General features: G+C 33.6%; 1 protein-coding gene across 11 annotated transcripts in view; it reads right to left on the bottom strand.

The window, feature by feature from the left end:
• The window catches only part of LOC127862233 (ceramide kinase-like), a 34,041-nt gene extending 15,975 nt beyond the window's left edge, over positions 1 to 18,066 (bottom strand). For 7 of the 11 annotated variants that reach the window (XR_008040511.1, XM_052401264.1, XM_052401268.1 and 4 more), the window contains exons 1-5: positions 17,971 to 18,066; positions 12,411 to 12,501; positions 12,046 to 12,121; positions 10,248 to 10,448; positions 8,090 to 8,218 (exon numbers count right to left, since the gene is read on the bottom strand). Coding sequence is in view for 10 of the 11 variants with exons in the window: in XM_052401264.1 (XP_052257224.1) it covers positions 8,090 to 8,218; positions 10,248 to 10,448; positions 12,046 to 12,121; positions 12,411 to 12,482 (478 nt within the window). In the remaining variant the exon portion in view is untranslated. Of the gene's footprint in view, positions 1 to 533; positions 1,181 to 1,379; positions 1,563 to 2,400; positions 2,600 to 3,303; positions 3,482 to 3,939; positions 4,084 to 4,307; positions 4,383 to 4,873; positions 5,020 to 6,245; positions 6,310 to 8,089; positions 8,219 to 10,247; positions 10,449 to 12,045; positions 12,122 to 12,410; positions 12,502 to 15,164; positions 15,221 to 17,970 lie in introns of those variants that run through there. The other 4 variants (XM_052401275.1, XM_052401272.1, XM_052401265.1 and 1 more) reach the window with 4 other exon arrangements.
• Positions 18,067 to 18,281: the final 215 nt, after the last annotated feature.

Below are 18,281 nucleotides of genomic sequence, written 5' to 3'. Positions count from 1 at the left end.
ACAAATTGATTGGATATATATGTATTGATTTACATGTACTTCATTTCAAGGTGTGTGGCTTTAAATAAAATAAGGTGTGTGGCTTATATAAAATAAAAGCGACTGGTAATACCAATTTACGTAATGGTTATTACTAATATTTCTAAAGTTTCATGAATTCTATAGTCAAGACAGTAAAACAGCTATGCTCGGAATAGTCTGTTTAAGCCGACCACCCAGTTGAGCGATCCTTTTTTTGGTCGTTTTTCAAACGAAACACCGACTGACAAAAAGAGCGATGGACAGATGTAAAGCAATATCAATTAATATTTCATTGCAAACATTAATCAACAATTGTCATTATGTCATTGTATTACATCTTTAATTCGCAACAGGTTATGACAAAGTTATGTTAAGTTTGACGGATGTAAACTTCAACCAATACCTCAGAATAATCTTACTTGATAAAACTTGCTTTACCGAGATTCAGTGTAAACGTCCTTACGGACCGGGTTGACGATCTTAGCAAGAGAACATAATGACCGAAAAATGGGCAGCTGTTTATATTTACTATAACAATAATAACAACACATGCTAACATTAATCAACATTGCAAAATGTAGCTTGAAATATGACCAAACTAGACTAGAGCACCAAAAACATAACAACAACATTATACAAGTGTTTATAAAAAAAATATTATTATTTTAACACATTGCAAGCCAAAGTGTTCAAAAGCGTGTAAAAAAGCTCAGATAAAAATCAAGTAGAAAAATCTACGTAAACGCAACTGCTATACCGATTACAACGAAAAACATCAACTGTTTGTATGAATATGTAGCAAGTTATTACAAAAATAACATAATAAAACAAGTACAGATGTAGAATCCATATTGTTACGAAAACATGAATAACATACTAGTATAAATCAGAGAAATATAACAAACGTGTTGATGGGATTTCAGTTACATGTTTAAAGTGCTACACACACTGCATGATGAGCAATTGCAACTTGTCAAACCAATACAGGAACTTTTATGTGTACAATATCGTTATTTTCGTGTACGTTTATATATGGGGCCATTTATTCCCACAATCTATATATCATATAGCCTGGAGCGGAATAAAGTATACACTTCAGCCGACTCTTCCTGTCACGCCAGGGATGTTGCAAAAGATTGGAACTTTTCCGGGGTAATAACTGAAATAAACAGCAATATATGTACAATGCACACTCACCACGTTTAGTCACTATGCAAACAAGGATTCATATTTAAATAAAATATGATACAAATATCCACTCTGAAAATCATATTTTGTACAACATAGCTATATTTCAATTTTACATAAAATAAAGATAAGTGAATGAAGAATGAATAAAAAAAACAGTTTCGTTACACCTTTATTGATGTCTTCACCTACCGGGCGGTGAATTCTGGCTCCTTCAGGGTGAACATTTCTCCATCTATGGACAATGTTCGTTCGAGACGTCCAAAACAAGATTCAGCGTCGTTAGGGTTGTTGACATGGACTGAGAACTCGTTAACAAACAAGGACAAAGCGTACTCTGGCGGTTCGTCAGCCTACAATTTGATTAAGCCGTAAATTGTGCAAATGTACATTATTGTTCAAATGAAATTAAGTTTACATGACCTTCATCCCGGACCCGGCAACATGACTTGATTGTTGATTGGTCATCGGACCATATCTTCGGTCAGTCACCCTCTACCTCTGCTTCGGGTTTGGACGTTGTTATTTACTGCTATAGGTATGTACCAGCCTTTGAACTGGTAACCGGCTATCCCAAGAAAATGTGGCGCAAAATCCAAACAAACACAAACAAACGAACTTACTTAACATTTAATCGGTGCTTCACAATACGACTTAATATGGCACGCAAAATGACTAGATAAAGAATTTGTATTAAACTAAATTCCAAGGCACAGAGATTCAAAGACAAGAGATGTGTGTAAAACATGTATGCCCCTTTGTATATAGTTATGAAAAATCATGGTATTAGTATTTGATTTATACTCATTAACTCAAAATGTTAAACAGCTAAAATCTTTCTCTTTTAACGTTCAAATTTAGGTGTTTGTTTTATCATTTATACTAACATAATTTATTCAAAACAGCATGGATTTTGATAAAACTTGTTTCATGTGATATACTGGGCCAATATAAATTTGTTCGAGGCTAAATTGAAACACTTTCAATCCAAGATAAGTTGTTCTTAAGTTCTAAAGGGAGCTAATTAAAAGATAGCAAATGTGATTTGCCACTCAATGAGTATATGCTAAGTGACGTCAAATTCAATAGACGTCTTCCTTTTTCCCTCAAATGAACGTGCAGATCTATAATTTGTGTTATTGGGTTTCGTGCTCATAACAATGGTTTATTGAAATTATTAAAATAACATACAAATTGGCTTGTATTCAAGGCCATATTCCACATAGTTTTCAGCATCTCCCATTTGCTGCACGGCTTGTGAATTACGAGCTGTGAGGCGTCGCTTATCGGCTTATAATTGGGCTTATGGAACGTGTCAACTAATGATGACACCATGACGTCCAGGTCAACAAGAGCAACAAAGGGTCCCCGAACCACTGTCAATGTTGCACTGGAAAACAAAGATATATTTTCAACGACAGTCATAGTTCAAGAGCATAACTTTTTCATATTTTTACAAAAACTTATTCAGGTATTTCTAATATTTGTAACGGCGAAAACGTCATTATAATACACTAAATTTTACGGCTTCAAAATAATTGGTACCTATTAGACTACAATTAATAAATTTCATGCCATAAATGGCCTTTTTAAAGACACGTGAACTAAATAAAATATACATAACAGTATCTATAAGAAATAGTAAGACTAAAAAAAAAAATAAGCGCCAACAGTCTGAAATATAAGATAGACAACATAGTTCAAACTTTAAACTTAGGAACCACACAAATAAATATCAGTAGACACGCTTATTCTACGTCGTTTTCATGCTTTGAGTGTCACATATATATTCTCTCAAAATGTGCACATGACAAGAGCCAAACAAGACACATATTGTACACTTATTTTTATTTATTATCTCAAATCAATTTATTTTGTATGACATATCTCAAATATTTGCCATTTCTGGTATGTTGGTATTAATATTAAAATATCTTTTCGAATATAAGTGTACCGTTTCATGCCATTACCAATGAATACGTTCATCTAAGATCTGAGAGTAATTGACAAAACAAATATAATAAATTAAGAAAGTTAAAGAATTTTAATTAAAAGGTGCTTCATACATACGCACACACATACGCATTAACTTACCTCTCCTGAGTGTTACTATCACTAGCCTCTTTTTCAGTATTTCTTGTGTACCGATGATCTCGCAAGAACCTTTGTAATGCCGTATCATTCCGATCAGAAAAATCTTCCGCGGCTTTAAATTTGATGGTTAAGTCTGCCACTCTCTGATTCTTGATTAAGAACTGCTGGATCGCCGACACTGAATATAATTCCAATTGTCTGTTTACAGTAAATACTGGTCAGTTATAATATCACATGCGCGAAACGTATGATACCAAATACAAACATGCTTAAATGTTAGTGAAAATGCTTGTAAATTAATCACAATCATTGAAAGCACTGATATAATGAGATGCGCATATTTGTAATAGCCACACAAATGGCACTCTTTATAATCATCTTTTTAGCCGAAAAACAACCCAAATTGATCTAATAGCATTATATTTTATCATTCATATTCATGCATGTTGACATGTTTTTACTTTCCTTCAGGTGTGAGTTGCGCAAATTCTTAGTTTATTATGTCATTTTTATACCTAAACATAAATGAAAGGTTCATAAATGATTTAACACAATGATTTCAATTTTTATACAAATTACGGTATAATGTTATTTAAGGTGTTATGCAAATACATGCTCAATGCGTAATCTTCTTACATGGTATTCTGATTTGACCCATGCTACGCCGTCCTTCGCTGAGTGTTAGCAAGTCTGACCATATTCCACTGACCAACACGAATGCATACGCAATAAACTCATTGCCCGAATACACAATGAAAATATTATTCTTTGTTTTGAACCCTGCAACATAAGGCATAAAGTAAATATATCTTTTTTTATAAAAATCTTTCATTTAAGTTAACAGAAGACCAGTAATGAAATTGATTATTCAAAATATTTACTTTTTCTACATTATAGTAGTAAAGTATATAATGTGTTTTATATAATAACGAAATCATATTGCACTGAGTGTATACACTTATGTGTATGACTAAATGTAAACAAAGAATAAAACTGTTGGTTACCCAAAACTATAGCATATACTGCAGTTGCTACGTCAAAACATCCATTAGCTCCAAAAGCTATTCTGTTTCCACTGCCTTAAACAAAAATCAGTTGCTACGTCAAAACATCCATTAGCTCCAAAAGCTATTCTGTTTCCACTGCCTTAAACAAAAATGAAACAATGGTTGTAATGACGTTTTCTTGGATTATATGTTTTCGTTTTCGTAATTTAATAAGTCAACGGGTGATGTATATGAATTACTGGATTTCCATTAAATACAATATTGTCATAGACCTGCACAACAACAAGTGAAAAATAGGAACTTAATTAACCTGTTAGAAAACAGGTAGCCCACTGTAAACTGTCAATTAACTGAATTATGCTTTTAATTTACTTTTCGCAGTAATGTATATTTTGTGGAAATATAATGTTAAGACACTTTTCTGGAAATAGGGAAGAATAATGTGCACTGCTATAAAATTCAACATAACATTAAAAAATAATGTGCAAATAATCGATATCAATACTGTTATATTTAGCCTAAAAATTTCGTATTATGAGGGCATATAAGAAATTAACGGTTACCACATGGAATATGTCCAACAGACACAGTTAACTCTGGCGGTTCATAGTTTGGATCATTTAAATCCATGCCCGATTCCATTGCCATTCTTTTGAAGAGGGCATTTAACAAGGTGTGGTACATACCATCGCCGCTAACAAAGATGATGCTGAAACAAATGACAATAATGTTATAAAAGTAAACAAGAGTTCCGCGGTCGGAGACACATTCTCCCCAAACAGGGCTTTGAACATGTGACCCCTATTTCAAAAGCATAATTGTAACGCCTTGATGGCCTCATATTTAGCACACGGCAAAGATTTATTATTTTATTTGATCAGATTTCTTCAAGATTACCATTCTGACCAAGACCATCAAGATTGAGTCACAAATATGGTCTCTAGAGAGGTTATAAGGTTTTTCTTAGAGTGTATATAGTTTGTGGACGCCTTCATCTTTGTAAGAAAACGCACATTACCAAGATCCGTTGTTTGTGAAGATTTTTTTTTTAGTAATCATTCTTACCTAGTTTAATCAAAATTGAGTAATAAATATGGCCTATTGAGTTACTACAACGATTTTTTAACTTTTAAACATGTGGCCTAGCTTTTTGGCAGACGTTGCCCTGATTCCAACGAACAAATATCATTTTCCCAAGTTTCATCAATACTGAGTTATCAAGGAAACCTTTATAATGGCACCAAGATGTTTTGTTTTATTTTACCTTGTTTGGGGATGCGCGTTACCTAGATTCGAACTTGGTCGGGATAAATATGCTGACCAAGTTTCCTCTAGATCCGATGCAAAATTAGTCATCTTGAGCGATAACATGTCTACTTTAAACTTTTAACTGTGCCCTTACACAAAAAATAAAAAACTATCTAAATTCTAAAGTTGGGCTAATAGGGAAAAACAGGTAGGACAAATCAACGTGAGCAATTTTGGAAGCATTGCAAATTTGATTCGTGTCGCAGACAAAGAACCCAAATTACCAATCTATGAACTCACGTTAAATTCTGATCAGATAAATACAGCTACAGCACTAACAAGCCTTCAATGTAGGCTTGTTATACCCATATACTTTTTGATTGCTTTTTTTAACAAGTGTACAAATTATAACTTTCAGAAAGCACGTACAATGACATTCTAGAGGTTTAACAATTACACGGTGTTTGCATTCCCGAAAAAAAGAAAATTTGCTTCATTGCATTGGCGTACCAATAATTATCGCAAGAAATCTAGGCCAAAAGTAGACTTAGACAAGTACGCCGAAATAACGGCTTTTTACGACAAACTTGGTAATGTCCAAAGTTCAAATGCCAGACATCACAGACAAAAAGACAGTTTGTGTGAACAATAATACTTTAACATACTTTATAAACCATTAAAACAAACCCGTTAATTGTCTGAAGATTATACCCATTGATGGCTTCCTTTGTGTGCCCAGCGCTCTGTGTGACTACAAGATTTGAAGATAGATATTTTACCGGTACATACTGTAAGTCAATAACATAAAAATACAAATAAAAAAAATACATGTTGAGTAAAATATTTTCTGACAAGACAGGTTAACTGGACTGATGGTAAAATTATTTTTGTCAGACAGGTCAAGGATTATTTCAATTTTTAAGTCAATAACATTTCATATTTTTACAACTGAAATCAACATAATGTAATTATTCTGATAAAATAATCAATCCAAGTAGAAAATTTCAATTTGAAATCTCACCGTTACGTTTAATCAGTATTTTGTAGAAGAGAAGCTATAAGCTTTTAGAAAACAAAATAATCCGTAGACAACAACAGTTTTACCTTTTTAAACATCATCAAGACGTCAATGGCAAAATAACGGTAAGTCGGACAAACTTTCCATACTGAAATCTTAAGCAAGTACGCGAAGGCGTATGACAAAATGAGGTCATTTTATTCAATAAAATGACCTCATTGTATTTTAAATCAAATTTCAAGCATTCTCCGTCAGCATAGTCTTGAAACAAATACTAGAAATCAATAAACGGACATATTAAGGGCATCACGAAACCTGCCGCCATGTCAGCCAGTTTTGGAGCGAAAACAACTTTTTTTTATTTTAAGATGCGCTGATAAGTATTATTTTGCGTAACTTCATGACGATTTTGGTTTGATATGATTTGGATTTTAAGTTTTCAAGTGCTATGGACTTAACATAGGAAAAAATAAAAGTTAAACGCGGTGATTTCAATTATCTGCCAAACACACATTGTCTTCAATTTAAATTTCCGCCGTGATAACAGATTTCGCCATGGTACTGCTTTGCTACATGGTGAAGGCAATTAACAGTTGTGTTAAGCGCTAAACTTAAATTAGCCCATTCTGTTAAATGCATAGAAAATTGGGTTGGTAATGCTTAATAAAACTGTATTGAGTATGGCTTGAAAAACATATCCAGCTAAGAAAGTTTGAATTTAACAAATAGGTGTGTCTTAAAACATTAGTGTTTTCAAATAAATTAAAACTATTAAATTGCCAACAAAACATATGTAGCAACGTTTTCCATTAGTTTTTTCCAAACTGGTTTTTGTTTAAAATACATTATCTTTTCTTGGAACAATATGTTCTACAAATATAAACTATATTTATATGCAACAATTCATAAATAGATAAGTGGACCGAAAGGGAAATACATTTCAGTATCTTCTTATCTGCACCCATCTTTAACAAAGGTAATTGGATGACAATGTAAGCTCACTTGAGTGTCTCAGCAAGTTTGTGATAATTTGCCAAAAACATATGTGGCCTTTAGACCGAAATAAAACAAAGAAAGATGGAGGAAAGACATTCAAACGGCCTATATTGAGCTAAGTCGAGCTAAACTTATATGTTTACAAATAACTGTTCGCACAAAAATCTATCAGGTCAAATGATGTTTTATTAAATGGACCATTACCAATATGGAGAAATATCTAAGAAATCTCCTTAACAAAATAACAACAATCATTGCTTAAAAGGTTGTATTAAAATTAATAACATATTTATATATTTTCCCCGAATTTTAGTCTATTATTTGGTCGCAGGCTTACCACCAAGACTGTTGTTTTTTCAATTATATTAATATTGACTGCACAGGACTTGATTTAGTTGATTTCCCTATACCAACGCATGCCATGGTATGTACAATGTATTCGAGTGAACAATATATATTTTAAATGTATCTATAGAAATAAAAATATTAACATTGACAAAGATAGAACGGCACATACCTATGACATCAGTTTGAATGCCGGCTTCCTCAAAAATAGGGGCGCAAATGTTTTTGTAATTCTTCTCTCCTCTTGAAAACCCGGAGATAGGATTGATCAATACAAGGAGACGCTTTGGCCTGTCAGCACCTGGTTATGGAATATGGGTATCGAGGGTTATGTTGGACACTATCCTATTTTATTCACAAATATTGTACTATGGGATTAACAGAAATATTATCAGGGAAGAAATTCCTTCCGGCAGTCTTTAATTTAAGACTAATGACAAATTGTTCATATACATATGTATCATGCAATGCACTATGTATACTAGAATGTTAAACAAGTTGTGTCTAGCTCTAAGTCAGATGTCTTTCAAATTGACCAAATTTTATCAAGAATGAGTCATAAATGTGGCCCCCAGAGCGGTTGCAAGATTTTTCGAATTTTGACCTAGTGAGCTAGTTCCTGGACACGCCTGACCCAGATCCAAACTTAACCTTGATAGTGTTAAGATAAACATTATGATCACGTTTCATAAAACTTTAGTCAAAAGTTTACACAAAAGCGGTAGAATGTTTTTAACCTCTTCATCTCCTTTCTAAATGCAAATAACTCAGATTCAAAACATGACTTATTAAGATTGAGTCACATGAGAATAACATATTAAGCTGCATCTTGGTCGAAAAAGATGTATTTGTTACTTGTTTCCTAAACATTCTGTATGAAAATTTTCATGCATAACTCAAAATAAAAAAGCAAAATGTTAAAGCTGAAAGGAAATAAAATACAACCATTAATATATAGATTGACATCTGCTACTTTCATATAACATTACAAATATATGCCATCAAATCACAGTAGTGTTCTATTTAAGGAGTGGTTTATTTGATAAGTTCATGTTTATTTAACGATATTTGACCTCAGTCTCAATAGTAACTAAATTATATCAAAATAAAATCAACCAGAAATATGTCCCTATGACACGAATGACACGAATGTCTCCACTTAATGTCACTGAACACATTAATGAGTGTTTTGTGGCAGACATAATGTGAACAGTCAACACAGCTCGTGTGTACAAACAGTATTTGCAACTGCTACACATAAGGCCTTTGCCACTATTGTTGACAGTGACCTTTTAGCAAGCACTCTGACCCTAACAATACATATCACTATTATAAGGAGTATGCACAAACCTTACTTGTCCGATGTTACCTTGAAGCGAGCAACATGTTTTTTTGCATGCTACAAGTCCTCTTGATATTTAATCATTTGGCCAATTATTTTAAAATCGCAAAGTCATGCATGTCAAAGTTATGGCTTAGACACGAGCATGCATTTACAGTTGTTAATGCAAAAGAAGCCCACTGCGACTTTTACCTTAATGCAAGCGTCAAGGTTGTTGCATGTGACATGTCTATTTATGAAAATCATTTTTGCGAATTTACTTTGAAATTCCATGAAGAATGACCAAGTAATTGACCGTACGCAAACATTTGTTTTGACTACAGCCATGGGGAATCATGCACTAACTCAAAATATCACCTTTAGATTACCAACATGGCTTTTGCATGCGGCATATTGTCATGATATGATAATCCTTTGTGCAAAAATATTTAGAAATTCCATCATGCAAACAAAATTTATGAGCTGGACATTAACATCTACGAGTACATCCACTACATTCGATATAATAGATATGCAAAAACTACAAGTATCCACTGTGACCTTGATCTTGTAATGAGCAACATGGTTTTGCAAGCGACATGTCGTCTTGATACGATAATAATTGGGCCAATTGTAATTGAAATCTTATAATGCACACAAAAGTTATGCGCTGAATACGAAATGTCCCTCCCATACTTACACACAAACAAACATTGGACAGACAAACACTATATGATCTTCCGCAATTTAATGAACAATGGCGGGGGGCATAAAAATCTCTCAATATATATTGAGTGATCTTATAACATAATTATAGTTTTAGCATAATAAATAATTGATATGAATTATGTTGACAACACCTTATTTTTGTGATTCTTCATATCAGTTTTAACATACTAATCTCAGCGCCATATTGAGACAAATAACATAAATGCATTCTTATTACTTAATTGATTTAACATAAAAATAATGTCTCAATCAATCTAAGAACTGTGAATAAAATTCTTACATTGGTTAATTCCATCCTGGAGGGTTTTCGCCACTGCCAAGCACACGCTATTACTGCCACTAAATGACTCTTCACAGCGTTTCAAAACAAAATCCTTTTGCTGTTTCACGTAAACAACCGTCAAGACTGTAGAGTCTTTATTCTTCACATCCTCTTTTGTTTTGACTGCCACCAGGTCCCGACGACGTACAGAAAATGTACCTGATTGAATATAAAAATTGCATTGAACATTAATTATATAAAATGGACACCAACACATTCTTAGACTAACGTCAGAGAATAAATCGTATTCTTAAAACTGTAATACATCTATTCAAACTCTAAAGTTAAATTTCTTGGGTCTTTGTGTATTATCTTAAGTATTAATTCTAAAAATGGATTGGTGAATAAGACCGTGTTGTGCTCTTTGTAAAGGTTTTTGTAATAACTGCTCTTTAAAGACGTCAACAAATACACATTTGAGATCTGTTTCTCAACAACCAATTAATTAAGGATTGTACCTTAATTATACTTAGTGTAAAGAAACAATAATGATATTAAACTAAAAGTATAACTTTGATGGTTAAACAAGAGATGAAGATACGAAAAAAATATATAGCGGTTATTTCAAACTTTGTACACTTCCATAAGTCAGCGATTTTGTTTTTGACCGATTGTGGAAAAAAGTTGTACCGCTCCGAAATGGGTAAAAATAAGCACAAAGCCCCTGAAAAACTTGCCGAACCAATGGGTCAAAATGTTCATAATTATAACTTGCTTAATATTACTACATGCAGCATAGGGGGATATTCTTCACTCAAGTGACAAGTTAGATATATGCCTGTATTTGTATAGTAAATTTGATCACATACAGCATTTTTAACACTAGGTATAAATCCGCAGGTCTTGTTAGATAGTGCTTGTTTGTTCCTCAAGTTGCATCCCTTTGTTAACTGTATTTAAGTTAGGTCGGTAAATAAGGTAAATGAGGAAAGACCCCCGATAATATTGATGAACTTCAGGTCTTACCCTTTTTCCATTACGTATGTATGGACCAATGTAAATATGTATACAATATCATTATTTGGAAATAAAATTTGTTTAAAGTAAAGTAAATAAGGTGTTTGTACATCATGTATTTGGTTACGTTTTTTTATCCTATTCAAAATTGCACTGCTCAAGACTGTACCATGTTCGGGTTTCTTCCATTAGCAATAAGGCATCAATTTTTTTCACAGGCAGTTGGTTTGGACGAACTGTGTGTGCATATTATGCAGCGCGATCTTAAAACTAACTTCAGAGGGGACTTCAAGCAGTTTATGTCAGCTTACAAACAGCAAAATCATATGTTAGTATTCCTAAAGACAGTAACAAAACTTTCTATTAAATCAATGTGAATGTTTTGCATTGTTCCTCGATATTCCGTATTCAGACACAATGTTTGCTCGATGTAACACCATACTTGTTAAGACAAATATCCATGTGATCAATGGCGAAATATATTAGAACAAAACCACCCTTAAATAAAGACAAGTAAAAACAATGCCACCGGTACGCAGTCTTTCCGTTTTCATGTTTGAACTGAAATAACGGTTTATGAACGGCGCTTAGACTATCTGGCTACACTCTGTATTTTAAAAAACTCATAACATACACTAAACTAAAAAGAATTCATTTGAATTTCAAAAAGGTTTCAACATACAGACTTTTTTGTTTTGTGTTTTTTGTAGGAATGCTTATACACTTCATTACTATATCATGCAAGGCAGGTCTGTGTCCTAAAAATTAATTAGTACGAAGCTGTTCAGTTAGCTGTTACAATTTTTCTTCTGGTCTTTAATTGTCCACGACAGTTCAGTTTGTGCCACTGTCAACTCACAGTCCTTCTGCTTCACCTAAAGAAAAAAAATGTACAGGGTAACTTACAAAAGGGGTGCAAGGATGTGGACAGCCAGACCAGTCTGATAACATTCTGTAATGTGATAAGCTAATTCAGTGATTTTCTACATCCAAGGAATGTTTACGTCTAATGCTGTTTTCTAGAGGTTGAAAGATATGTTTTTCATTTCCTTCAAAATGTTAAAATTCTGAAACAAATTACAATGTATATATTTTGTGTTGACGTGGGGACAAGAAACTAGCGTGATACAATAGCCATTTATTTCAGTCGAAGTCTGTCCGTACCTTAAGTTTCACCACTTCTGAATCAACAGATGACTCCCGTGTCGTGTCTATGCTTGAGCCACCTTCAGCCATATGTCATATATGCAGGGCTCTATAAAAAACGGAGAGTGTATTTAATGACCGTGTATCTGTTAACCAATTTTATAAATGCAAGATAATATTGACATAACTATCACAAATAACATGTGAGACATGTTATAACTAGTCTATTCACGGCCGTTAATCACGCGCGCCACCTCTTTTTTGAGATGCAATAATTAATGAGCCAATGCAACTTCCGAGGTGGCGCTCAGGCCCGGATGTTTTGAAATGTCATGGACAATTTTACAGGGTGATTAGGTTTTATATCTTTTTTCAACATAATTCGCATTATTTTTAAAATCGGACAATGTAGTGCGATTCAGGGAAGATTGATTCGTCCAAAAATGTACATTTTAAAATGTGAGAACCTTTATAAGATGTGGCATGGTGGATTTTTAAAAAGCATTTCGGTGAGTTTTTCCTGTGTGACGAGAAAATGTCCACCCAATTAAATCGCTAACGGCATCAAACGATTGAATACAACTTACATTACATGCTGCATGCACAGAAATATTGGCTTCTTGCCGACGTAGTAGATTATTTTGCATTTTTCCAAAAGAGATGGAGCCAATGTTTATGAGATGGCGCTAATGATAGGGGGTGGCGCCAATGCAGGATGTATCAATTAACAGTCTCGCAATGACATTATCACATGACGTAGATTTAATAGATTATGTTATTTGTTATATTAAACTTATTATTCAACTTTCATACGAAGTCTCATATTTTTACAGAACATAAACACAATCTTTAATAAATAAGATGTAGTTTTTTAATATATAAGTGATGAACTCAATTGAGAAGTCACCAACATGAATAAAACATATGGTACGATGTATATCGAAAATTTGTAATACTCAATTAAACCATTTACTAAATGTTCCACATTGACAAAATAATTCATCGACATCAATGTTTGTATACAGTATGGTAATTCACGTAGCAAGTATAAGATAACACTTCTTCTTGAAACTATGATTTGTGGCCGTTAATCCAAATGCTTAATTTACTAAAAGGCCAAGGTCAACGAATCTTAATTAGGCTCATTTATGTTGTTTTTCCCACTATCAACTCCAAAAAAAAAAAATGAAGATAGCTCGGTCTTTTTCCCTTAACATTTTTGTATAATACATGTTAAATGTTGTCATCTTACAAATACGAACGTTTAAATCCATAAATACATTATTAGAAAACTACTTTTTTCTTATTCAAAACGCACGCGACTCAAATGTGCTGAAGTAGTCAACTTACAAAAAATAATGTAAGTCCTGTAAAAATAATAGAAACCATAACATAAAATATTATATTTTAAAAAGGCTTTACATGTGCATTGGCGCTACCTCCTAATCTGAGCGCCACCTCATTGGCATTGGCTCCATCTCTTTTTGAAAAATTTAAATTTATCTATTAGATCGGCTAGAAGCCGATGTTTTTGTGCACGCATGCACTTGCGCAGATTTAAAGCAATCGTTTTATGTAATTAGCGAGTTAATTGGCAAGGGATTTGCTCGTCACACAGGCAAAATACATCGAGCTGCTTTTACGAATTCTAGCATGCCACAACTTATAAAGGTCCTCACATTTCCAAATGCGTTGTGAAAGTATGTTTCTGTACATTTTTAGATGAATTTATAATCGCTGAATCGCACTACATTGGCCGATTTTTTTTTAAATATTGCAAAATGTGTTAAAAAACATATTAAATCTAATCACCCTGTAAAAGTATCCGTTAAATTTCAAAACATCCGGGCCTGAGCGCCACCTCGGAAGATGCATTGGCTCATTTATTAAAGCATCTCAAAAAAGAGGTGGCTCGCGTGATTAATGGCCGTGCTATTGTTTAAGTAAGATATGTTGATAAATCACGTACTTGTTGAAAATATTATGAACAGTTAAACCGTTAGATTCTAACCAGAACATTCTGCGCCTAAAGCGTCTCATTTATAAGACTACCGCGGCGGGAGGTACACGTTCTTTCGTATCTTAGTTGGTTTGTTTGGATTGATAGCTATGATGACCTACTTGCACATTCCCAATGCACGTTAAGCCGATCTATGAGGTAAACCATAAATGAAAATACGGAACGAATTAACGTGTGCAAGCAAAATGGAATAGCACACGTGATTAAAAGTTACCGAGTACAACTTGCATTCTCTCTGTAACAAACAAGAGACAAAATCAAATTCCCAAATTATACTGTAGAGGTTGGATACGTTAGCGATTGGATGCAACCGCAATGTTATTACTCAGTTGCAGACAAACCAAGAGAAATAGAAATATGGAAAACATGACTCATCAAGAGCGGTGTTTCGGATCAGTTCAATGTTTACTAGATCACATGAAAATATACACCATTCATACCGTAGGGACATATTTTAAAGCATTTTTTATTTCAATTGTTGAATTACAGCAATACTGAATTATGATGATAAACATAACAACTTTTTGGTCAATTTGAGAAATAAAAACAATAAAAGCATATATAAATATAACAAATATGACAATCAGAAATCAAATAACCATAGAGCATGCAGGTGATGTGAAATTATCCAATTAATATTAGGAGTTTATATATATTTATGTAACAATTTTGCTATTTCACAACCCAAAACCATATTTTGCGGAAAGAAAGTACGCATCATCATCCATTAAACAAACACCAATTTACAGTACCTTTCGCATTTTGTTGCAAATTGACCAATTATCTCGAGTCTGGTTTCCTAAAATATCTCAGAATAAAAGAAAGTGCACTTAGAAAATTGAAAACTGTAAAAATGACACAAAGTGGTAACATGTTAGCTTGACATTTCATAATAACACTTATAAAGGAATAATTAAAGACGAAGAAGGCATTTTAATTTTAGAACTCAACAAATATGGTATGTGTAATTTATGGTTGTGATCCAAAACGATCCATAATCTGAAAGCCCTTAAATGCCTGTAAGCAGTCATTAAAAACTGCCATTTGAATCAGGAGCATAGAGAATCAAAACAAGATAGGCATTCAAATAATATCAAATGAGGTCTATCAAATTTATTAAAACATAATGAAGTATCACTTAATTGGCCTAATATAAGAGCAGGATTTTATGGTGTCATGAAGAAAGCAATGTAACGAAGAGATGCAATTAGCCTTGGAAGGGATATACACAACTGCTACTACTGTTATATCGCGGTTCGCCGGCTCTGCAGATCGCGATCGCAATATATCCGACAGTCGATAAAACGGTTCAGGTCATTCACAAAAAAACAGGAGTCAATGAACCCTTGATTGAAATTTGAGGAGTCAATTTGAAAATGCTGGGATCAATTTTGAATTGCAGAAATAGGTGTACTGAATTGTGTTTTTTGCAATAGTTTGGCAATATTCAAAAAGAATTTCCTAGTTTAAATCTTAACGAAAGATGATACAATTTTGCAACAAATAAACAGTCCTGGTGAATTTCATGTAAATCCTTCTGACTGATTTAACCATGCAAAAATTTGACCTCATAGAATATCAGTCTTCTACGGAATCCGGATTGTGCCATCTATAATCTCACCCTTCTTTCATCAAGGACGACACACGACACATGAAACGAGACATGCTATTTTGCGCGACACGAAGCGACACACGATATTTTGGGCGATACACGAAGCGACGCGCGAGAATGTACCACGAAATATCGCCCTTGCGTAGGTAGCCCAAAAGGTGATATATCGTGGTAAATATCACGAGTCGCTTCGTGTATCGCGCAAAATATCGTGTGTCGGTTCGTGTATCGCGCAAAATATCGTGTGTCGATTTGAGCATTGCGCAAAATATCGTGTCTCGCGTACAAAGGGCGACACACGAAACACGAAGGGGAACACAATATTTTGCGCGACACACAATCGATACACGATATTTTATTATTCAAATATCGCCCATATTATCCGAAACTCTTGTATTCTAGTCTAATATCAGACCTTGACACACGACTCACAAAGCAATACTCGATATTTTGCTGGATATAGGAAGCGACACGCGATATTAGTACTGTTCAAATATTTACTTTCATAGTATCGACCCTTCTCATATTATCTTGCTTTTAACGAAAAACCTTCAAGAAATGCGGGAATTTTTTTTTGTTTTTTTTTCAATTTTTAGCAGTTCTAATTTATTTGATATGGTTATCCATGACTATTACGAAGAGCATTCTCACGATTTCCGGTGTTCATTGGAAAGTAGGTCGTGTTTATTCCAGGGTGATGCTATGATTTTTTAATTACGTAACACACACGTAGTTTGTTGATGGATTAATAGTAGCTTTATCAAATGTGTCATGTGCCGCTTATTTAAAAAAAAAAATACAAAAAATATTTTAAAAACAAAATTAGCAAGAGTTTTGTTTTTCCATTAAGATAATATTTTTAGAACAAGCACGTGCGCATAGTAACAAATCTTAACAACCAATCAGACAGGCCGAGACAAGGTGTACATGAAACAGATTACTAAAGTCTAGCCAGTATTGTGTCAAATCATTGCCGATTTGAATGTAGTTTTCATTGTTATGTTTAAGAATACACATTAAGTTATATATTGACATACAACACATGTCTGTTTTGTATTCGTTCACTTCCAAAATTTGAATGTTTTCATTAAGAGGACTGATACTACGGAAAAACATGCTATTAGTTAAAGGGATCTTTTCACGCTTTGGTAAATTGACAAAATTGAAAAAAGTTGTTTCAGATTCGTAAGTTTTCGTTTTAGTTATGATATTTGTGAGGAAACAGTAATACTGAACATTAACCATGCCCTAATATAGCCATTATATGCATCTTTTGATGATTTTAAAACCTAAAAATTATAAAGCGTTGCAACGCGAAACGATTGAATAATTTGGAGAGTTCTGTTTTTGTCGTTAAATTTTGTGAAACTACAAAGATTGCTTATATAAGGTATAAAATACGTCACGAATGTATACTCGGCGGAATAGCTCAGTAGGCTAGAGCGTTTTTACTTCAGGACTCTGGCAGGACTCCAGGGGTCACTGGTTCGAAACCTGCTCCGGGCAATGTTCTTTTCCTTTTTTAAATTTTTTTCTTGATTTTTTACTGGAGCTTTTACGATCCAATGTTTACATTTATCAATATAAAGCATTTAATGAATAAGTTAAAAAATGCCAAAATCTGTGAAAAGGCCCCTTTAAAGGCTATTTAAAGCCTGAACATCTTGAAGTTGGAACAGCCAAACCCATGCCTCAAGAAAGACCTATCTTTCAAGATGGCGGTTCGACACTATCAACACATTCGTTTATGCTGATGTTTACAGACGTTAAATATTTGAAAAAGCACACAATTTAAAAACGAAATGATCTAAAAAAAGTAGGGCCACGCCCATTCCGTCTGAAAAATACAACAGAAATATTTGTCGGCAAATAATTTTTTCATAAAGATCCTTTTGTGGGTGTGATGCAAATAATTACAAATAAATAAAGTTTCAACACAGATTTACCTATTGCAAGCAGAAAACTACAGAACGTCAATTCTCTATTGTTTACATAGGACTTTTTACTGTGTATTTACAGTGTACTCGCACCGTTCATTTAAGCGGAACGTCGAATCATGGCTAAGTAAAATAATCTACCGGTATTTTTAGGCTGCATACCACCCTTTTATAACAACCAATGCCAAATGGCCATAGAGAAGTTAAGAAATCGTTGTGCAAATGAGCACCACTTTGAGTGTTTAAATAATAGCGATATTAAAATTGAGTGTTTGTACAATTCAGGTATGATGCGCATGGCAACTAGACTGTTTTGGCTA

Source organism: Dreissena polymorpha, chromosome 16 (genome assembly GCF_020536995.1).
Source record: "Dreissena polymorpha isolate Duluth1 chromosome 16, UMN_Dpol_1.0, whole genome shotgun sequence".
Classification (NCBI taxonomy): Eukaryota; Metazoa; Mollusca; class Bivalvia; order Myida; family Dreissenidae; genus Dreissena; species Dreissena polymorpha.
This window is presented reverse-complemented; position numbering and strand designations above follow the sequence as displayed.